This window comes from Chroicocephalus ridibundus, chromosome 2 (genome assembly GCF_963924245.1).
Source record: "Chroicocephalus ridibundus chromosome 2, bChrRid1.1, whole genome shotgun sequence".
NCBI classification, from domain to species: Eukaryota; Metazoa; Chordata; class Aves; order Charadriiformes; family Laridae; genus Chroicocephalus; species Chroicocephalus ridibundus.
Window position 1 is genome coordinate 115,242,660 of NC_086285.1, and position 23,298 is coordinate 115,265,957.

At 40.7% G+C, this 23,298-nt stretch overlaps 1 protein-coding gene across 24 annotated transcripts in view; it reads left to right on the forward strand.

Moving 5' to 3' along the window:
- Nucleotides 1-13,258, forward strand: part of EPB41L3 (erythrocyte membrane protein band 4.1 like 3) — a 150,527-nt gene extending 137,269 nt beyond the window's left edge. For 11 of the 24 annotated variants that reach the window (XM_063326595.1, XM_063326589.1, XM_063326588.1 and 8 more), the window contains 10 exons: nucleotides 2,357-2,431; nucleotides 2,835-2,936; nucleotides 3,682-4,410; nucleotides 4,949-5,071; nucleotides 5,601-5,990; nucleotides 7,049-7,180; nucleotides 7,619-7,717; nucleotides 8,927-9,007; nucleotides 9,273-9,389; nucleotides 10,647-13,258. In XM_063326595.1, coding sequence (XP_063182665.1) covers nucleotides 2,357-2,431; nucleotides 2,835-2,936; nucleotides 3,682-4,410; nucleotides 4,949-5,071; nucleotides 5,601-5,990; nucleotides 7,049-7,180; nucleotides 7,619-7,717; nucleotides 8,927-9,007; nucleotides 9,273-9,383 — 1,842 coding nt within the window. In that variant the 3' untranslated portion in view covers nucleotides 9,384-9,389; nucleotides 10,647-13,258. The remainder of the gene's footprint in view (nucleotides 1-2,356; nucleotides 2,432-2,834; nucleotides 2,937-3,681; nucleotides 4,411-4,948; nucleotides 5,072-5,600; nucleotides 5,991-7,048; nucleotides 7,181-7,618; nucleotides 7,718-8,926; nucleotides 9,008-9,272; nucleotides 9,390-10,646) is intronic. The other 13 variants (XM_063326604.1, XM_063326605.1, XM_063326609.1 and 10 more) reach the window with 6 other exon arrangements.
- The last annotated feature ends 10,040 nt before the right edge of the window (nucleotides 13,259-23,298 follow it).

Consider the following 23,298-nt stretch of genomic DNA (forward strand, 5'->3'; position numbering starts at 1 on the left):
TTATGCTTTCCCACCTTGGAGGTTGGCATTGCAGACACACAGCTCTCAGGGGAAGGGAATCCCTGGAGGCGCACAGACACCACGTGTCAACTTCTCTTAGGGAAAGGGATGTTGCCAAGAAAAAAAGCCCCAGCTCCTCTTTTCCCACATTATACCCATCTAACCAGTGGCTGATAACTGGCATCAGACATGCATTAGAATGGCCACCAAGTTGGATTAAAATACCTAAAAAGCAGACTCGGTTACCTTTTGGAGGAGTCTTAATGTTGCTCCTACTGCCCTTTTCAGGAATCGTAATAGACCCTAAAACCATGTTTGATTGTAGTTGAAAATACGGGTTTTCTTTCTTAGAAGTAAAATTGTAAGTGTAATAAACTGAATGCATTTAACATATTAAAGATGTAAGGTGCTGTTGAAAAGGGGGCAGCTGGCTAGCTGAGCCTCAATCAGAAGAATCTGGGTGAAGCAAACTTATAACTACCTCACTTCGTTCCATGTCTTTATGGCTTTAGAAATTAATAACAATTTTTAATTAAAATGCCCAAGCAACAGCAAAGCATTATACAGTTATGTAGGCTTCACCCTGAGGAAACACATCTGAATTTAACCATTCATTTGGAAAGGAAAAGGGCAGGAGTTATCTTTATCTGATACCACTTCTCCTCCTGGAAGAGGACTTGCTCAAAGGCAGTGTCCAGTTACTGTATCTTATATACACCTAAGTAAATTACAGCGGTCCCACAGAATCTCATCCAAAGGAAGGTGTTTTTGTGGAAAAATGTGAGTGGATTTGAGCTATCAGAGCCTAACTCTGGGGTGACTTCTGGCACTAAAGGACCCCTGCTGTAGATAACATCTGACCATCCTTTTTGGTCCTGCTGAGCGGGGTGGTTTCAGTTCATGGGTCCTGCTGAGAGAGGAGTCTGTTAGGGAAAAAATGAAGTTGTGTATAGGTCAAAATCAGCACCTTGATGTCTACTGAGAAACGTGGAGGCAGTCAGGATAGAGAGCACTGCGTTATGTAGTAGCTTCTTCTAGTCAAAGAAGTTACATGTTTAACTTAAAATATACACTTTAAAAATTTATTCAGTGCTGTTACCTGTAGCTCTTTAATATAATAAAACAAGAGCAGAAGGGAACATACGGCTTTTCAAAATGTATGCTTTGAGCATTTGGCACCTGTGTGTGTTCAGTCAGTTGGACTTTAAGCCTGTTTAGTCACCAGTTGGTTTCTTACAATAATAGGGGAAATACTTAGGTTTTCTTCAGTTATGAAAAATACAGTTTTAAATATCTGCCATAATGGTGGGCCAGATAGCTGCAGAAAATGACCCATCAAATTGACAGACTTCTTGACAGTGTGTAGTCTGACCTGTATTGGATTAAACCAGCATTTTAGAAATAAAGAAGTTATGCGTCTCATTGCAGTCAGGTAGATGAGTCATTTCTCCCTCTCTGTTTCTAGTTTTGTATCTTTCTGTAAATGTCTACCTTTCTTCTTGAGTACATGGAGTATGTGTATTTAAAACAGTACCCTTTTATCATGCCGGTCAGAGTACTTCCATTGGCATGTCTAATGAGTACACTAGCCATTGAAGTGGGTAGAAAGGGTTTGGCAAAGAACCTGCTTTGCTCTGCAGGGGCTTACTTGCTCCGGTCAAAGGCAAAAGGTGGCCAAGCCCAGAGGCTTGGTTCAAAAGGCTTAGGAAATTGAGTCTTATCAACATTTAAAATTTTCCCGGTTGGTCAAGTTGTGGAGATACTCTTAGCATTGTCACGGCATTGGGAAGGCATGGATGGGATAGAAGTGAGGAGGATTTTGGTGTCACACTATATTTGTAACATACAGTAACATACAGTAACAGTTAGCTTCCTGCATCAGAAAAGGACTCTGAGACCTCTTGTAAGGGTCAAAGCAGAGCTGAAATCTTTGGAGGACACACCTTCTGCCTGCTCCCTGCAGGGAAGGCTGCAAACTCAGGAAAGAGCTAAAGCCAGGGTGAAGGTGGAGGGGCCTGTTCTAGGATATTGATGGAAGCCCTGGAAGTTGGCACCAGACACAGTTAAGTGAATAATATAAGGTGAAATGAACACAGTGCGTCCACGCCTGGGTGTTATTCAATTTACTGTTTTTCCTGCTACACAAACAATATACTCATGTCGGCATTCATCACAGAGACACTGATTTCACTTCTTATTGGAAACCTCTTTGCTGTAAAATTATTCTATTTAATTCTGTTTCCTAGTTTACCATGCAATTAATAATTTGTAGAGCAGAGAAATATGATGAGCTATTGTAAAGTAAGTGGACTTTGTACCCTCCGTTTACTAAAACCATTTATTCCCCTGACATTAGACCAAAGAAGAAAGAGAAAAATCAGAAAAACTCATATTTTTGCAGAAGGGAGGTACTACATTCGTTGAATTTCAGGTAAAAGCAAATAATACTTTCTTGAAATGCAGTCAGATAGGCTGGCAATTATTTATTATTTTATTATGGTTTTTCCTTTCCAAACCACTTTTTTTTTATTTATTTTCTTAAGTTCCAGAGAGAGATGTAATCTCGGGGCCAAATTCTGAGGAATGAGTCCCCTCCAGAGCTTATGGCTTCCTAATAGAGACTGATTTCTCTGCTAGTTAGAAATCTACTTGCACGGTGCTGTTTGTGGATGTTGTTTGCAGTTGTGCATGCATTTCCAGCATAAGCTTCACTGAGAACGTTATGGTGAATGGGGCACTTCTGTCATTAGAATGAATTTCCTTTATACTGTCAAGTGAATTCAGATTGTGCTGAGTGATGGTGAACTTTGTATTCTTATTGGTTTTTCTATTAGCCAAGTGTGATAGAGAAGAAGCTGCAGGAAGGAGAATCTGCTGGCACTTTGGTTACTTCTCATCAAATCATTATCCAGAAAAGTATCCCATCATCCCTAGAGGTTATTTTTAATTCCTTCGATTTTAAACTACCACCTTTGCTTAGTTAAATGCAGAAGTTACAGTCTTAAGGTCAACTAAGTGGATGCTGATTGCATAGTCAAAGCGAATCACATAGCATATTCGCATAAGGAGGAAAAAAGATGCTGCATTAAGTTCGGTTCAGTATCTTTAGCAGTATGGTGTTTACTGTGTTGTACTACTCAATTTAAACAACGCTGAAGGGGGTTGATGTTACTCTAATGAGAACAAGGAAATTCAGTACAGGCCACATCTACGTATAAATGCATACTGTTCTAAAACCGCATCAACAGTGTGTTTGTGCCAAATGGGGAACCGTTGAATGGGCTTATTTGCCCTATTTTTGTAATTTGTTTTTGACTGTAACGTTATGAACCATTGCAATATATGATTTTTAACCTCAGAATTATTCCAATTATCGTTTTAAATGGTGCACTAAAACGCTACCCTGCTTCAAATTACTACGGAAATAGTGTGGCAAAAGTAATATTTGTGTCCACATTATTTGGGCCTCTGTGGGGAGGGAATCTACAACGGAACTATGCTTTGCCTGAGGTGATGCTGTTTATTTGTTTGATAACTGCTCTAAGAGGTACAAGGGTAAAAGTTATTATATGATTTCAGAAGTGGCAGCATTGGTTTCTTAAAAGTCTTCATACTTTAGTGCTCCTGAAGTACAGCTAAACCTTCAGTTATTCTAATTTAGCTTTTATATCTCAAATATAGGGCACTGAGGATTGGGTTATTATAGACAAAATACCCTCTGAGGTAGTTGATGGTGAATCGAAAAAAAATCTGGCATACAAAGTAGTGACTGTGAGCAGTAAAACTGCCTTTCCACCTGAGATATTAAAATCCAGTACCATTCTAATGCAGAGCTTTGAGGACTTGGAAAGTGAAATACAATCCAAAGAGGAGAATAAGCAGAAAATGTTCACCCTAGGAAGGTCCTATGATACCGTATCTGGGAAAATTGTAACCATGGCAAGCAAAGCTAAAGAGGGCGAGAAAACAGTACAGCCTTCAGTAGAAGCTTTGCAAAAAATGGAAAGGGAAGTGCAAGAATCTGTGAAAACCATTCCGGTAGTGGCTGAGTATGAAATCCTCGAGCCTGTCACTGATGAGAAAGCCAGGCGGGGATCCGACGTGCAGAGCACGAAAAGAAAGCTGTCCGACTCTCTGACACCCATAAAGGAAGCAGAATCTCAGTTGCAAAGTCCGGAAGAAGCGAGTTTGAAAAAGACCCTAAAGATGGACCAGGATTTGCAGTTACATGGTACACTGGGAAGCTTGCAGCTTGGCAAAGCAGAAAAACACCTTGGCAGTGAAGCTCTAAAAGCAGGGGCATTTGCCCGGAGAGATAAGAGCCTGTCTGAGTGGAGATATTCCAGAGAACAGCCATTTACCATTGCTACTGCTCACTATGTTACCGAGTCGTCTGCATCAAAAGTAGTGGTAACAAGTGGCTTTGACTTCGTGCCACGGTTTAAAGATTAAAGCATGACTTCTTTTAGGCAATCCCCTCACGCCACCCTACCTTTCGGTTCTCCTGCTGCCTGGCTTTATGTTGACAGCAGCCGACCCAGCTTATTTTTTTTCCCCTCATACTTTGAATCCGTCCCACGGTCTGAAGCAGACATTATATAAGGCTTTCAACCTTTCCGGTTTATTTAAAGATCCGTGTTACCGAAGTGTAGTATTGCTGCTGTGGCTTGTTAATGAAAGGAAAAAAAAAAAAAAAAAAAAAAAGGTTTGCTTGAACCAGCAAAACGCCAACGCTAACAACTATGCTTTGTAACTCTTGCTTACTACAGCCATTATGAATTTGCACTGATTTATTTTCCCATTCTTTTCCTGTTTCCAACCTCTCCATGCCCCCGCAACCTTCTCTCCCGTTCCTCTGTCCCTGCCTCCGGTTTTGGTAACTAATATGTCTGTGCGTGTGGGTCTGCCTTTCTTCCGTGTATGACTCTGCATTTCTTTGTCTACTTAGACTAAACAGTCCACCGGTGAAAAAACCTTGGACGGTTCAGACATCTTCAGTTTAATAGAGTCCGCCAGAAAACCGACTGAGTTCATAGGAGGGGTTACTTCTACTTCGCATAGCTGGGCTCAGGTGGCCGTTTGATTCCCTCCATCAGCCTTACGATTGCACACCAATTACTTTTGCTTTTCTTTTGTTTCCTGGTTTTGTGCATTAACTCGGGACCTGTATAACTAATGCATGTATTCGTGTGCCTTTTCCTTTGTTACAATACACTGCAACAGAAACCTCACTGGAAAAAAAAAAACAAACAAACCCAGGTTTTCCCTCATTTCACTTTGTTTTGGTCATTTTGCAGGGTGCTGTATTTTGCCTTTATACAACTCACGCAAAAATACCAACGAGAAACACACTGTGACATTTCTCTTCACTTTTAGAAGTTGTGAATCTTGCTTTGTTTTTCATTTCTACTATTCTGATAACGTCCTGAGGATGCAAATCCCATGCAGCGTGAGAGAAATAAGTTGGCAAAATGTAATACCCATTTTTTTTATCTTTATGTTCACAGTACATTAAGCTGGGGAGCTGTTGCAGGCAGTCTTGTCTTTGATGAGGGGGGCTGTGATGCTGAGCGGGGGGGGTTTATTCTCTTTCCCTGCAGAGAATAGACACGACGACATCTCAGGAGGTAACTTCCAGTGAAACGAAGCAAGCCGCTCAGCCGCATCAGGATACGGTGAAGAAGGTTGTACAGGAGACTGTGGTTGTCGAGGAGAAACGCGGGATGAATGTGCATGTGAGCGGGGATCCTGCTAAAGCAGCTGGACTTGCGCTGGATGCCCAGGCTGAGGCGGCGTCGGCGGTGGCTGCTGGCGCCAAAGGGAAGGAGGGATCTGCTGGGACTGAGGGGGCGAAGGAGGAAAAAAGGGAGGAGGCTGGGAAAGCCCTAACCAAACTGGAAGGAGTGGCTGCTGCTTCGTGTGAGCAGGCGGAGGAGCACGGTACAACAGTCCACCTTTCAGAGTCTTTGGAAACAAAACCTCATTTTGAGGTAACTCGTTCTTAAATCGGTCGTGTCTGTGCTGAACTGTAAACGTAGGCAGTAGTGGACTAAGTTAATTCCTCTCGTGGAAAGCCAAGTGTACCAAGCTTGTATGATTGCATCTTTGCAGCAGGCAGTTTGTTTCTCCTCTTATTTCCTCCTTGCATGGCACCTTCAAGGCTTGTTGCTGGTTTCCATTATTGGCAAAATGCTGTGCCTATTTTACCTAAAAGCGCTTTTCATGCTACAGAGAAATACCTAATTTGGTGACATTTTATGCAATGGATTAAAAGGATTCAGCTGGCCTTCTCTTTGGGAAAGTCCATCAAGATTGGCAAAGTTCATGTGTCCTCAATGACAGAAAATATATTGGTTTTTCTATGCCTGGTACAATTGTCAATAAGTTTCCTGTGTCTTAAACAACCCAGGTTGCTTATCTTAACCCCATTAGCAGATTTTCAAGAACTGTAATGCAGAGGGGTTAAAAAAAAAACCTTGTTCTTGCTCTTTTTTCTGAGAGCTGAATGGAAGACTAAGCCTGAATAGGATGATTCATTCTCTTGTCATTTTAAGAAAATGTAGAATCACAGAATAGTTGAGATTAGGAGAGACCTCCAGAGGTCATCTCCAACCCCCCTGCTCAAGCAGGGGCACCCAGAGCCAGTTGCCCAGGACCACGTCCAGACGGCATTTGAATATCTCCAAGGACAGAGACTCCATAACCTCCCTGGGCAACCTGTGCCAGTGCTCGGTCACCCTCACAGGGAAAGAATGTTCCCCAATGTTCAGAGGGAGCCTCCTGTGTTTCAGGTTGTGCCCATTGTCTCTTGTAGTGTTTAGATCTTTTTTGAAGTTTGTTTTACTGAAATCCAGGATAGTGGTAAATGTTGATAGCATTATATACATGTAGGTACCACTATAACAAAGTGAATTTTCTCTTTTGGTTTTTTATAAACACAGCACTTTTTCGTTGTTCCCCTGCCTTTTCCCAAGAAAAAAAAAAAAAAATCCTGAGAAATCCATGAGCTTTGCTAAATCTTCCAATTCCTTTTTTTTTGTTCATGCAGTCACCAGTTGTGAAGACTGAGACTATCAGTTTCAGTAGTGTTTCTGCTGGTGGGGAAAACCTTGAAATTTCAACAAAGGAAGTGCCAGTAGTCCATACAGAAACAAAAACCATTACGTATGAGTCTTCTCAGGTAAGAAATTCTGCAAAAGCTAGGGTCTAATTTAAGATGCCCTTAAGGAACCCATGTTTCTTCACCCATCTTTAAGTGTATGCCTTAATGTCAACTGTTCTAAGCTGTTCAAGTATTAAATATTAGCCTGAGGAGGATGTACGTAAGTATAGCTTACCTGAGGGTGACTCTCATGTCCTGGTCTAGGGCCTTTTGAGAACATTGATGAAAGTACAGATTTGAAAGTCCAGCTTCTCATCTGCCCTTCCAGAAGCGAAGGGGAGTCTCCAGATGCAGAGAAAAATACAGACACATGGTCTCACCCTTATCGCAGTTATTTCCCTGCCATTAGGTACTCACTCTATCAAAAACTGAAGAAATAGGGAAGTTCAGCCAGTCCAGTTCTTGCCTCCCTGTGCTCAGGAGCATGTTTTTGATGACTGGTTTTCTCTTTCCCAGGTGGATTGTGGTGCTGACTCAGAACCGGGTGTGTTGATGAGTGCACAAACTATCACATCTGAAACCACCAGCACTACAACCACTACACATATCACCAAAGTGAGTCCTCAGAAAACAGAGAGCTTTTTTTTCACAAGGGTGTATGTTTTCTTAACTTCAGTTCTACTATTTATTTTTAAAAGTGGACACTTGCTTATACTCTCAACAAGATCTTGTCTGTTTTGGGTACCTGTCTTCATTCCCATGTCTTTGGCTATACTGGCTTCATTAGGGCATCATCCAGGGACTTGACAAGAGTCCTGAGAGTCATAAACCCTTAGGGTATGTCTGTGCAAGCACAAAACGTTGCTGTGCAGAGACACTTGTGTTAGCTACAAATACTGTCTGGACCTGGAAGCAGAGTAGCCACGTTGGCATCATATGGTAGCCAGGAAGGAATAATTTGGCTGAGCATAAGGCTCCATTGACATGACTATACTGCCTTTGAGTCCTGAGCTATTATCCCTGCATGGTGTTGAAAGCACATAGTAAATCTGTATCATGTAGTCATAACAGGACAAGCAGCCAGCTCAGACACTGCGGCTGCATTGCTGGGTGGTACCCTAAGGCACCTGCCCACAGCCAGACAAAAAGCTTATGGCTACACAGAAAAATGATGTTGGGTCTTCTAAGTTCCAAGATAGCATCTAAATAACAGTTCCTCCCTAAGCAGAAACCCTCTGCTCTCCCACCAGTACTCCCTGAGGACAGGATTTCATTTTTCTGTAGCCAAATTCACCCTTCAGTAGATGAGCTGCAGTTGGACTTAACTAGGTCTTAATATGAGCTGTCTGTATGTCCATTCTTTTCTTCATGGGGTGAGTGGGATGAACCCATTAAAAGATGGGTTGACGTGATGCTTAGTGACGTGGTTTACTGGTGGTTTTGGCAGTGTTAAGTTGATGGTTGGACTCAGTGATCTTAAAGGTCTCTTCCAACGTAGACAATTCTATGATTCTATGAATTTACCATAAATACCTGCCATACATACAAACATCCCTCCTGACACATGTGCAGATTGATTAGAATCATAAAATTATCTGTGTTGGAAGGACCTCTGTAGGTCATTTAGTCCATTCAGAGCGGGCCAACTTCAGAGCTGCTCAGGTTGCAGTTCAGGGTTGTCCCCTCCGCGCACGCTGTTCGAGATAGTTCAGTCCAGTCACATCTGGGTTCCTGCACTGATCAAGCTCTGGGCGATCATTCCCTGGATGAGTAGTAGCACTCTTTAAAGTAAGTTACTGACATGCATTTGTCCCTCCCATCTAGACTGTGAAAGGAGGCATCTCAGAGACAAGAATTGAAAAACGAATAGTCATCACAGGAGATGCAGATATTGATCATGATCAGGTAAAATCTCTAAGCTGCTAAAGGCTATTCTGAAGACTGCCAAAGAGAACGTTTCTAAACATTGCTTTAAAAGATACTATATCATGCTGGCATGCCTTAAATTAAACTGGATTAGTAGTTAAATCAGTGATGGTATATTTCATATTTTAATCATTTTCCTCATTTGTAAATTGTGTAATATCTCATGAATCTCTCCACCTTGCTACTGATCATGCATGTTCCACCTCCTTTTTGTTTTTGCCCTTCTGTGGTTTCCTTGGGATAGGCGCTGGCTCAGGCAATTAAAGAAGCCAAAGAGCAGCACCCTGACATGTCAGTGACCAAAGTAGTGGTACATAAAGAGACAGAAATCACACCAGAAGATGGGGAGGATTGACCACAGGTAAGAGGACTAGATGATTTTCCTAGGCATTGATTGGGCTGGCATGCTGCAACGGTTGTTTTCCTACCATAATTCACCTCTAACTCTTCGCTTTCTCTCCCTGGCATTTGCAAGTTGCATTTGTGCTGGTTATCAGTTCTGGTGTTTGAATGTAAACCGCATTCAGCCCTAAACGTCTTTCTTCATTTAGTGGTGCCAGCTGGAGAAAGAGAAACTGCTCATTTGCTTTTGTTGGTTCTCTGGAAAGTCCTCATTGTCCATGCTTTGATAGAGTCTAATTTTCTAATTCTAAAGTCAAAAAAAAGTCTGTTGTCTGCTTTTATATCATTTAAGAACAAAGATAATTTGTTCTTAAAGGTATGCGTTTTGTTTAAAAATGCCAAGGGAAAAACCTACAGCCGCTTTTTAAGTGTCACGTGCGGATATGTTACAAGTTAAGCTTTAATTCCGAACTTGCAACGATGTGATCCAACTTGCTTTTGATTTTTCTTTTAAATCCAGTGAATTAGCGTGTCGGAATTTGGGTGTCTTGGCTTTCTTGTATTTGGAAGAACATTTTATGTTTTAAAGCAGCATTGTTTATCAGGATGAGATGATAATGCAGCTTTTCCCGTGTCAAGCTTTTTTTCAGTAAAGGCATGCTCTCCAATTGTGGCTGGCTAAACAGACGTCTTAATATTACTATATTTATTCTGTGTGCAAAAACATGTCATGCATACTAACCTGCTATGCAAAAGCCGTTAATGCCAGCAGCATTGCACCAATTGCTTTGAATGCTGTATGCAGAAGGGGAAAAAAAAAGCTGCTTGTCTGGTTTGTTTAAATCGATAGCAGCATTTTATTCTTAAAACAATAGATATTCCCTGGCATTCGGTGTAAGTAACAGAGTATGATGCACAGCACCTTCTGAAGCTGTTTTGCTCTCCTGCCTTTGGATATGCAGAACCTAAAGAAAACTGAATTGCAGTGTCTGTTATTTATTAGGGAGATGGAACCAGTCACTGAGGAGTGAGTAGCTGTGATTCTTGTGGTATTCTGCTAATTGCTTCAGAGACAACGCAATGTGGCTTGCTTAAAAGTCTATTGATGTCACGAATTCTTTCCATTCGCGTCAGTGGACTTTGGATTTGCGCCAAGTTGCTTATACTGGGGTGATGCTGTTTTCAAATAGCTTTTGTTAAACGAACAAATTGACAAAAACCTCTTTGGCAAGAGAGTAGTTGCTTCAGATAATTAACTCGGTTCTCTCTCCTGCAGGAATAACCTAAATTGCATATGAATCCAGACATACACACCAGTAGGAATACGAGAACCTATACGGAGTCTCAGTTCCAACCTGACTGACTTGTATCTGTCTATGGAAAATTTCAGTACAGAAGAATCGATCTTGACTGTTAATAAAGAAACTGGCAGAGATACCTTCCCATAGAAAGCAATCTGAATCAGCAGCAGTTAAACAATATTGCATGAAGCAACGATAAAATTACAGAAAAGCAGCATTTTTAATTTTCTTAAAATGTCTAAGTTTTCAGCTATACCTGCACGTTCATAAACAATATAAACAGTGATCTCATGTAACACATAAACAGTTCATGCCTTTCACAGTTTATGAAAGTCTAAACAAATTAAGATTTGTTAGGTGGCAAGCCTTTTGTTTACAGATATTGTAAATGAAGATTACCCCCCAAATGCTAGAAGCTGTATAGGTACTGTGTATAATGTTTTACCACACATTAGATGTGCCAATAACACAGTTTATTCAGTAAACAACTTGAATCTTATATTTGTTTCAGCTGGTTTTATTACTGCCCGATAAACAATGACGAATCTTTACTCTTATCAAAATATTTAAATGCTTACAAAGTGTGCTTTGTATACCTGACTGAATACCTTATGAGGTAGTAATGATTTTAGTATATTAACTTTAACGATTTTTGTCAGCGTTGTTCAGAGTCAGCTTCCAGTCACCCTTCACAGATCCTAACCTTGTAAATTATATGTAGTTATTTTGGAGAAGAAAAAAAAAAATCTGTATTTTACTTAGTTTGCAGCATTAGAAAATTATTAATCTGAAATAACCGTGATGGTTTTCTATTGATTTCCCTTTTGTTCTCAGAGGAAAAAATGAAAAAAAAAAAAATCTGTTTGAGAATCCGGTCAGCATTTACTATCTAGTTCAGAGTCAAGCCTTAACCTGTACAGAACGTCCACTGAAAACTCGTTAGTGTCCAGCTATAATACCCACTGAAGGGATAGCGTCCATTACACTGTCAGCTGCATCACAACACATGGTGAATGTATGTTTCTGCATAGTGAAATAAAAGTGGTAAATGCATCCAAAATCGTATTGTTCTGTGTCTAAAAAGCACCTAGTGTTTTTTAATGCTCAAAACCGTAAGTTACTTTCGTAAGACACCACAGGTTTTCCTCATCTGCACAGTAGACACGTTTTGTCTTCAGCGGCTGACACTGCACTGTGCAGACAGTTGGAGTTAGCGCAGCGTCCGAAGGGATGACAGTGTTCACACCTTCGGGCAAGTGATGTTTGCAGAGGAAAAGGAGCATTTGGTTCCTTCTGTTTTCTCTAGTTGTGTTACTGTTTCACCGAGTCTAAATGAAGGATTTTGTGGTTGCTTAGAAAGTAAAGGCCAGTAGCGCTTGATTCAGATCCACTCTCTTTTTGTACTTTTGCTCTGAAACATGGATAAAATTCTCTTTAAAACTGTACTTACTGTACAGTTCCTTTTTCTTGCTCTTTTGCCACATCCCGTTGACGCTCCCCTGGTAGTTCGAAAGAAATTCGTAACAATTAATTAATCCTTCTATCTGTATTTCCTTGCAGGATTGAAAGGAATGGGTACAAGCAGACTTTTCAGGACATAAAGGGCCAAATTTGCCCATCATTGTTTACACAGGGCTCCCTCACATTGAAGTCAATGGATTTGGCTTCAGTGGAGAGCAGGATTTGACCCAGTGACTTATTAATAAATGTTTATTTTCTTAATTTAGAAATAAAAAATAGTATATATAGAGAGAATAACCTGTAGATAATAACTAAAAGTAATATCCCAATGCTTTTAGAGCTTTGCCCTTAGTCTCTAAAACGTGTTCCTTCCACCAGCCATTCTTCATGCCTTTAATCCAGAGTGCTAACTATGTAACTCCCCCTACCGCCATCATTGCTCACCTCTCGCCTAAAGACCAACGCAAAGATTACGGTCTGCTGTGATCTTTGATTGACCTCTCCTCCTCCTGGTCCTTCAGATGTGTAGAAGAGCATCTATGTTCTCAGCCCCCTCGGTGACGGTAGGCTCAGCTCTCTGGTGCTGCCAGCGCCCGGCAGCAGCCGGGGGTGGAGGAGGTATTCGCCCTGTGTCTCAGCAGACGACATGCCAGGTTCTCGCTACTGCATCAGGAGTTTAAAAATAGACTCTGAAGCCATATTGATCTTCCCTCAGGTGCCCCTCATGTTGTCAGCTAAGAAACAGCATTGTATTACCTCAGAGAGACCGAGGCGATTGCACAGCCTTCTCTCCAGAGTTAGCGTTATATTTTAGCATGGCTTGAGGAGATTGTACTTTGGTGATACTGCACAGTATGTACACTGTCTAAAGATATTGTATCGTAAGAAGTTAGTCTCCTTGGAAAGGACACTCACAGCTAAGGTACGGCCTAAGCGTATGCAAACTATGAGGAGATGAGAGTGGACAGGCAAGGACATCTCAGTGCCACTGTTGGCAGTAGACCCTTGTTTGGGGGATGGTTCCTGGAAGTGATAGCTTTGGTTTTTGTTAGAAACTGTTTCTTGGGTTGTCTGCCTAATGCTGTGCCACATGAAATAAAGAACACCTGCCTGTTTCTACCAACCATCTTTTGTCTCCGTCTCTTCTCATTTATTGTTGGTCTTTGTCTGGCTTCTCGACGTTAAACAGCTTAAAAAACAAACCATCAAACATTGTGTTACTTCAAAGCACCATTACCAACGCAGACACCAGTACTGGGGACAGCCTTACTTGTTACGACTGGAGTCACAGCTTCCGCCCTGTGAGACCTGGGTGCCCTGCACCATTGCGGGGAGGGACCAGGATGGCCAGGCAGGGCTTTGCACGCCAGGGAGGTTGGGCGTAGCAAGCAATCACAGCAATTGTGACCATTACAGATACAGAAAGAATGAATACATTGATTTGGCATTGTTAAGGCAGTTTGGAATCACTTAATATTTATCCCTCTGAAGGTTTTTAAGGCTGTCTCATCACAAATGGCAAGTAATGCTGTTCTCTGCCCAAGCATGTAAAAAAAAATTTAATGGGCCTCTAAATCCAGATATTAGATCAAAATGAGGGTTTAACAGCTTAGTCTTATTTCTTCCCAGAGCAGATGTAGGCAGCTGGTGAGGTGATGTGGCTCACCTGTACAACAATTTGTATCTGCCGAACTTATTGTTCCTTACAAATAGTTCTCCATGGCAAATAAATTGGACATCGAGTCCAGGCTTCACCCTGGCAAATCTTGCTGCAAATTTCTTACCTTAACCCAAAATAGTTCCATCAGTTAGGACCACAAGGTCCATTTACAGGCTTCACCTTTAAATCTTCCCTCTTCACAGGTAATAAGAATGAGGTAAAGAAACGTGTTCCCCTTTTTTGTAAAGGAGCAATAATGGCCAGGTTCTGCAGAGCTAGGAACCAACTTTAATTTTTAATCATTTTTCCTAGTCTAGTCCATTAAAAGTTTGTGACCTGCCTGAGGCAATGCTGAGATAATGTTGCATGAATAATTTTTTTTAATGTTTGTTGAACACACCAGCAGCACATAGTATATACTCTTAACTGTATTGCCCAAACAAAATCCTGCTCAGACAACCACGTGTTTGATCAAACTGGCTGGCATCATTTTTATATTGTTAGTTACCATACAGTCAGAGACCCTACACAAAAGACTATCTCAAATGAACAAAGTTCAAACTAATACCAAGAGAAACACTATTTTCATTTGACTTAGCTATTACAAAGCATTAAGAAGAAAAGTGGTGTTTTTCAAGGTAAATACGTCCCAAACTACAGTTCACTTTTTGAAAATTGGTCTGAGCTCTTTTATATTGTTAACTTTAAGGAAAATCCTTAATTGGGCAATTTCCCATTCCCAAGTCTTAGATCCATATTCTTCTGAAGTACATAAAAGAGTAACACTTGTCTAATGAGAGGAGATTAAAAACAATTACTAGATTCTCTTCTTTCCCCTCCCCTCCATTGCAGGAAGAAGCAGATACTTGTTTTCAGGTATTTTTTGATGGTACTGAGCCTCCTTCAGTTGGCTCCACTGATCTAATCTCTGGAGATGCCTTTGCAATTTCTTTTGCTCCTGAAACCCACTCTCTCTAGTTACAGACTTTCAGTGTTGATGTTTTTTATGGCTATGTGCTAATGAAATGACACCAAACAAACTCCCCATCAAGTGGAATAAGACCAAAGTCCTCTCAAACAGGATCTGGGAATGGATGAACATGAAGAAATGCTTCCTGTGACAACAGGAGCTGAACTGGACCTCCTGAAGTCCTGTGTAGATCCCAAGGTATAGTGGTGGTTTCAGGTACTATGGATGGACTATGAGATGACTAGGGGTGGACTAATGGATGACTGTGAGAAATGCTTACTCATTGCATGTATTTTTTTTTAAAGAAAGAGGAAATGAAGCACTTTTCATGAATCTACAGATTCCAAAGGCTCTACCATTGTTTCATTGCAAGTGATGATTTGCTGTGTCTTTTGTCATTAGTGTTATGCCGTATCAGCAAAGAGGTTGTCTGCGGTTGCTCTGGGTTCCCTCAGAGTAACACGAAATACTAACCTTCCTAATAAAACCTTGGTCATACACTTAAAAAGATAGTTATGCATCTTCTAGTTCTGTCTCAAATAGGGATTTAGGTTTAAATAAACAATGAGGAATATTGCTAATAGTTTTTATATAAAAATATTTTCCACAAATTCCTGTATTCATTAACTGAAACCAGATTATTCTGTTATCTTGGAAGTACTATTAGTCCTTGTGCATACTGTAAATTTCTCTGGCTTATGCCATTTCATTCCTCCTCCACCCTTTTTTGTGTCTCCCATTCAACATCGGTCCTGCTTCTCAGCCAGAACTAATGGCTGCTGTAAAGACTGTTAGGAACAGAATTTCAAAAATCCTTGTTTAAAGGAAAACCAATATGCTCAAATTATGCAAAGATCTCAGTCAACTCTCTTCCTTCATCTCATGCCCCCAAATGCAGCTATAACCTCCATAAATCAATGACCTCACTCTTGCAGCTGAAATGACCATCACTCACCGTAAGGAGGATTAATGGCCTGTCTTTGAGAATGACTACAGTGACATAGAGGAGAAAACTAAAAAAAAAAAAAAAAAAGAAAAGAGAGTTCTGACACTAGAAATTATTTTCATTTTAAACACATTAGACTTTTATCTGTACAGTCTACCAGCTCTGTTTTCTCCAGTGCAGAACTTTTAAATAAGAACCTTTTATTCTCGTTTCTTGTTGCCCAGAGTTTACTAAGAATTTCTTTTTCATTTTCTAGAACTATCTTTGCTGTCTGTGTCTGTGGTGAGGTGCACTGCGGCTCTTAACTTCTGCACACAACCAAAGCTCAGGCAACAGTGCCAACTAATCTGAACTGCAAAACACAGATCCTGGAACGTGTGGAGCTTTTTGCCTGAACTGCAACCCAGAGTGCTGTTTCTCCAAACCAGTCCTGCCTCACAGTGCACATGTTGCTTTTAAGTACCGGGCGTGTGTTCTTTGGTGGATAATCCTGAGTGACAATAGTGTAAAAGATACAACAGTAGACAAAACACATTAAAGGTCTCAGGGAAGGGCACATCATAAATCATACAACAGAGCAAGGAAAAAAATGAAAGCAATATATCTGAAGGTACAAAAGCAAATCATTAAGAAACCTTCAAAGCTTCTGCCACTAGGAAGAGTCCAGCTAATAAGATGCTCGCTCTTTCTTTAGATCAAGAGTGCTACTAGCACAGATGTCCTTCCTTGATGGATTTACGAGGTTCTTTCTCAGACACACTGGTTTTCTGGCCAAACTCGGTGATGGATTTGGCGTATGAAGGCTTCTAAAGGCATTTATATTCCTTCAGTCGTTTCTCTAATCCATATACAATTTAGAGAAACGTGAATCTTGTTATATGCTCACAAAAGAGTTGACAGTTTCACCACTAATCCTTAGACCTCCTAAATCCCAAGCTACTGGACAAATACACACACACATATGTTCCCACAGAACAGTATTTGTTCTAACAGTATTTCTATGAAATCATCCTTGAATATACATTAAACAACGGATTTGGTTTTACATTCAAAATGCCATCTGGTGATTGACATGTCACAAGATTATTTTTTTCCTATAATCAGATGCAATGTGTCAATACAAATACGTTTTGTCATATCAATCTATGAAAGTGAATATGTAACATGAAAACACTGCAACATGTGGCCTACCATCACAGATATAAAGGACTGTCTTGAACATCTGCATGAGGTGGTTCTGTGACAAGGAGGCTTCTGCAAACTCTGGGAAGACAGCCTGTAATAGTGGCTTATCCCACCACTTCACAGTTATATTAAATTCTCTTTGTCCCTTCTTGCTTTCTTTCATAATCTCCAATTTAACCCATCTGTGTTTGATCTATCAGGCTCCCCTTTTCTGCATCTTCTCTCCTGGAACTTTTCCTGGCTTTTGAGCAGACCGCATCTGCTGCTTCTTTTTCCATTCATTCTGCTGTTACATCCTATCCTACCTATCAACCTTCTTTAAAGTCTTGCTAATTCTCTCTGTCCTGCAGTCTTCCCCACTCATCCTTAACAACTTCAACTCATACAATGATGATACATCCAACCCTTAAGTGCATATTTCTTTGCTTTCATATCTCTTTTCAAATTTCAGTCTTGGTTCATTCTTCTCTTCTTGTCACTGGTGTCTTTCCCATGATTGTTTTTATCGAGCAGTACTCTCTCTGATTATTTTTTTTTTATATAGACCGTTTCCCTCTTCAGCCATCATCTGATCTCTTTCAGCATCAGCCCACTCTCTCTCACACTGACATTTGGCTCTTTCATGTTTTCCGGTCCATTAGCTTTGATGGGCTGTCATCTGCTTTCAGACCTTTCAAACCCCAGCCCTAGTTTCTCTGCTCCTCTTTCTGACCCATCACTAAACAGCACGCATGAGGGAAATCCCGTAGATAGTTTTTCTTCAGTACAATAAATATTCTTTTCTCTAACAATGTTAAACAACACTCTTCTATTTAAATACACCTCCCCAGCCCCCAGCAGATAATATATGTGCTGCCTTGTTGCTGCTTCTATTTTCTGCATGGGGTCCTGCCCATACCTTCCAGTGAGAGCATATTTAAAAGCAGAATGATTTCTATCACCCTCTCAACTTCTGTCCTTTTCATCCTCAGCTTCCACTTGACACTTTCACAGATGTAGAAGTTTTATGTCTGCTTCAACTTCTGACAGCCTTAACACATCCTCATGATTGCATCCCAAGGGATCTTTCTCCTCACAATATCAGGTTTATTTCCTAAATCTTTAGTTCCTCTCATTCTAAAAATGTCCTCTGGTCCTCGCCAACTCTGAATTTCACATCCAGGGCCATGTTGTTGGCTATAGCTGCTCTCTCCCACTCTGCAGGTGAGCATGTTTTCCCTCACAACAGCTACCACAGCATGTCTGGTTGTCTTCTCCAGGCTCAGGACCAGTATTCTACTGTCATTCTCCATGACTGTTCTCTCCATTCTCTCTCTGTAGACACATACTTGACTTTTCTATCTGAATCCTATCCTCCTCTCTGTGCTCAGTTAAGTCCTCCTGACCCTCCAACTGCTCTTTTAGCAACAGGCTCCCCTTCTTTTACTCACCTTTCTGTAGGAATCTTCGGAGCTCATGGTGTGCGTCCAGTCTCCCTTTACACTGCCTCACTGTGATCTTCCCCATGAATGTGAATTCAGCCAGCCCATATTTCTGTCTCATTTGTTGAAAGTAAGGTTAATATTGCTTCTCTTTAACCAATTTGTGTGTATTTACAGCTGCAGCACTATTTAGCAGGAACTGCTCTGCCACTCGCATCATTACCCCATTACAACTCCTGTGTGAAGGCAGAATGGAAACACTGCCAGGAAATTTGATATGTATTAGTGTATGAGAATAAAGAGGTAACATCATCTGTATGTTGACACCTAAACTGTTCTGGAATAAACAGCCAGTTTTATTTCAGACAATAAAGAAGCCCCATGACCAAAAGGGCATCTTCACTGGGGCCCAGCATTGTGCAGCCTTTGAACTGGAGCTGGTTTCTATCTGATCTGCTCTGAGCAAGGGCTGAGGAACGGGACTGTCTTCTCCCATTCTTGTACACATGACCCTTACATAAACCCTAGGAATGCAGCAAAATTATGTTATCCGTGTGAGGCCGGCTGCTGTGACACAGGCATAACAAGTCAGGTATCAACTCACTGATTATATACGTTGGTGCATTTGTACTGAAATGGTGCATCAGCATTATTTATTCAGTCATGCCACTAAGTTCTCCTTCAGGGCATTTAATGCTGCATTCACATATAAGTCCAAGTGGTTTTAGGAGGAGGAAGAGACAGCTGAAGAGAGACAGGAAGAGCAAAAGCCCTGCCATAGCCCCGTGGATGACAGAAACCTTGGCTGACACCCTGCATATTCCATCTGTGTTGTCAAGTACATCAACCACTCCAGCAATTAAAGCTAATGACTGTTGGGACAACAGCAACACCAGTTGGCTCCCTATCCAAATTTTATCATTACACGTCCTTGTTTGGCCAGAAGTGTAAGTACATCACGGAGAGCTGATTCCAGTTTCTCCAGTGAAGTAGGTTAATCTCCTATTGACAACTAACCCTGCAATGTTAGAAAAGCCACCTGGTGCTGTGGCAGGCCAAACCCCATTGCTCTACTGATTTGGAACAAGGTTTTTTGTTATAGGAAACCTAATTTGGCCAAAACAGAAAAAATTCTGCTGATGGGGAAAAAAAAAACCTACCAGCTGCATTAACAAGACTCCTCCAGCAGCAGCAGTACTGTTATGGTGGGATACATGTTATGGTGGGAAAATCAGTTCCTTCACTATGAATGACGGAACTTATTTGTGAGCCTGGGTAAGATGATATGACTGAAAGATAATGTAGGTGGTAACAGTTCAGGATCAAGAAAGCTGCTTCTTACCACTGAGTCTCAGTAAAAAGACTTCGCAATAATGTCAAATGTTGTGCTTTACATACAGCACTATTTTTGTGCTTCTTTAAGACAAAAAACCACGGTGGCAGAGGATTAGAAAAATCTTGTGGCTGTTCATAACAGAACTGTCATGTGGAAAAAAGAAAACCTGCAGACATGTGCAATTAATATAAGGGAATAGCGTTGCAGTACAGAGTACTTCAAGGTGGTACACAACAATCAATAGATAGGTGGGTTTTGTAAAATTCTTAGGTTTTTTTAATGGAAAATGAGGTAGGGTGTACAGTGCTAATTCAGGACTTCTGTAGAGAAAACACAACCTATTTGTCTAAGTGACATTTGGTCAAAATGTTGTACAGCAGGAGTAATAAAATATTCATATACACAGTACAGCATATCTCTTCTGTTAGCATGTATCCTGTAAAAACAGCTTGATGTGCTCCTAGTGTTCATTGCAATCATAAATTACAAGTTGCTGTCTCAAAAAAGAGTAAAAATATTGATGGACTAATAACCATTCACCATCTGAAACAGGCAGATTTCACCTTTGCAGGCTGTTACTTTAAAATCTTGATGGATAGAGATGGAATAGAAAAGGCCATCCCCATAACGTTGCTAACTTCCAAAACATGTTTTCAGTGTATATAGTACTAAAGCATAACTCCAATCTTGTCTTTATATACTGACAGTTGTCTTATTATTAGATGATATTTTTAACATACACCAGGGAGATACTAGGGGAAAGACCGTCTGTATCCAATGCCTGCACAGCTCCGGTTGCTATCATAGTGAAGCTACTGTTGCTGACTCAGTCATGGGCACAAATGTCAAGTGGCGGCTAGATTCATGATGCAGTACTATGCCCATTTGCATTTGCCCCTACGTAAGCAGGCATGAAACTACAAATTAGTGTGAGCAAGCTCAAAGTGTTTCTACACTAAACTCATAATATCTCCGCACCTACATGCAATTATGCAAAGCAGCTATTGCTGAGACTACAAAGTGATCTGATTCCAGCTCTACATCCTTGGCTAATGACGTCCACCTTAAAATCTTTGCTTGGTCAAAGAAGACCTCTGTGTGCTCAGCTACGCTGGCAAGTAGATTTGTTACATATCGATCGGCAAAGCAAATCTTAAATAATCTGTCTGTCAAAATTGATGTGCACTGTGTTGGCACCAACAATTAAAACTCATCCATATCCTTCCTGCCTCCAGCAATGTTTTGCTGCTGGAGAGAGAAATAGTGATCTTCAGAAACAATAGTTACGCCTAAGAATTTCTAATATAGATGCCTCATCCTCTGCATCCATTTCTCCCCCAGGGGAGGAAAAATTAGACAAAGACAGCAGGATCTCTCTCTTGAACATACTGATGGATAGAAGTCATAATCCCATGCAGGCTTTGCTTCTGATAGGGCAAGCCTTTGTCCTCAGAAGATGTGGTATTTCAGAGCATTGGACCTGTTGGTGTCTTATCTATCTATTTTGCAGCAGAGTGACTTCCCTGCTCAGTTAGTTACACTTTAACTGATCTAGAACTGCAGTGAGGAGAAACCCGCCTCTCTTCATTCTGCTTCCGCTTTCTATATTCCCCCCAACCATTCTGCAGTGTTTCTCATTGTATGCATTATGGGCCTCTGGCATTCATCACCCACCATCACCTTCTAACAAAGCTTTCAGCTTCATCTATGTCTTTCCTCTCTGGAATGGAGTCATGGCCACACTTCAAGCTCAGCTTTACTGTCATTTTCCTGGTAAAAGAAAACAGTGACACAAATCACAAGACCTGAAGATTTAACTTTACTAGTCTTCTGGATTCAACCTACAAATACAATATTCCTATTACCTCAATGACAGAAATTTTCATAGGCAACCATATCCATGCAAGCTGACAGGGAAAATTTTCTCATGCCTACTTACTTGTTAGTCAATACCTGTGGCCTGTTCAGAGCCTGCCATGATGGCAAACAGGGCTAGGATCTTACCACATCATAAATACCTAGGTATTGGGTTTTAGTTCCCAATGGATCTGACTGAGCATTAATCTTTGTGTGAGCTGAACAGAAATGCATACTTCGCTACCAAAAGAGAAGTTCAAACCTAAATAATGTATCCCTCTCCTCCACACTTTTCTATTTTTGTTGTTGGTTTTTAGGGTTTTTTTTTTCAATGATAGGCGCAACTTGTCTATATCCATTTATCAACAACTATTCCCTATGAATGCCAACCACCATTGATACCACTTCATACCCTGCTGCTACGGCTGATGAGCAGAAGTTCACAAATGTAGGGTGTGTTACTATTATTGCCAGACAGAGCCAATTGGAAAACTAATGTCAGCCTGAATTCAACATATTCCATTGCAAATATTAAGGTATAAATGATTAATCTCATTGCTGATGGAGAACAAGCTTAATATATCCTTCAATATATTTAATAGGAACTTCTTTTAGACTAAGCTCAGTCATTTGGTGTACAGAAACATCCAGCTCTTTCAAATTCACATATAGGTGACATCAACAGTAAGAAGAATATCCACAGCTCAACAAAGCAAAGGTGAAAAGGAAGTTAGTATCTTTCCCCAGAAAATCGTAGCAACTCATGAAAAGCCTAAAATTATCAGGATCAATGAAAAAGGGCACTTCCTACTATTCAGCAAGTAAGAGAGACATCAACCTCACAAATGGTTACAAATACATTGGTTTTGTCTCAATGTATTTTTGCTTCACTTGCAAGAGATGCCCATCCAGTTCACAACAGCTATCTGCTGTCATTCAAGGGTAGATTCCTCCACATGCCCATGTTGTATGTTATGCTCTTCAACAGCACAGCTTGACAAGATCTTGCTTTTGCAGGTCCTAGGACTACCAGAACATTAAGAGCAACTCCTTTACTTCTCCTTTCTCTTTACTGTTATACTTCATGTTTTAAATAAAATTATGGGATAGTCCAATAATAGTATTGCACTATTAATTATTGGATAGTCCAATAATACTATTGGACTAGTAATAATAGTAAATAATAGTATTGGATAATCAGATTAGACTTAACAAAATCTTATTCTAGGTCTAAAATATATTTGAGAGGCAACTGACAGCTCTCAGGTCTTCCAGAAGACTGCGTCTGAAGTAATTTCTCTTTCTAGATCTCGTCCTTGGTGACTTTCTCTGTCTTCATTGCTCTGCAGCGCTCAAATGGCTGCTAATAATCAACACAGTGGATCACTGCTGGAAGCTCAGCCATATAAAATTGGCAATTTTCTTGGTTAATTACCATTTTCATCTGATATGCAAGCAAAACAGAATGAGAACTTAGTTGATGACATTTGCACTTTGAATGATAACAGTGTCACTATCCTGCAGAAGGTCGGCGGGTTCAGCTGCTAGGGTGGATTTGGTATTTGAAACAGATGTGGTGAAGTTTGGGGGCACAGCTCTAAATGTGCTTCAGCCAGAGGAAGTTATCTGTGACGGGCAAGGGTAAATACAGATTAAAGTGCGGATATGGCCTTACAGGCCATACAACAGGCAGCCATCATAGGCATCATCATCATCATCATACATCATAGGCAGCCAGAAGGATCCTGTGACAAAGACATATCAGCTCGGTGGAAAGCCTGTTATTTTGAT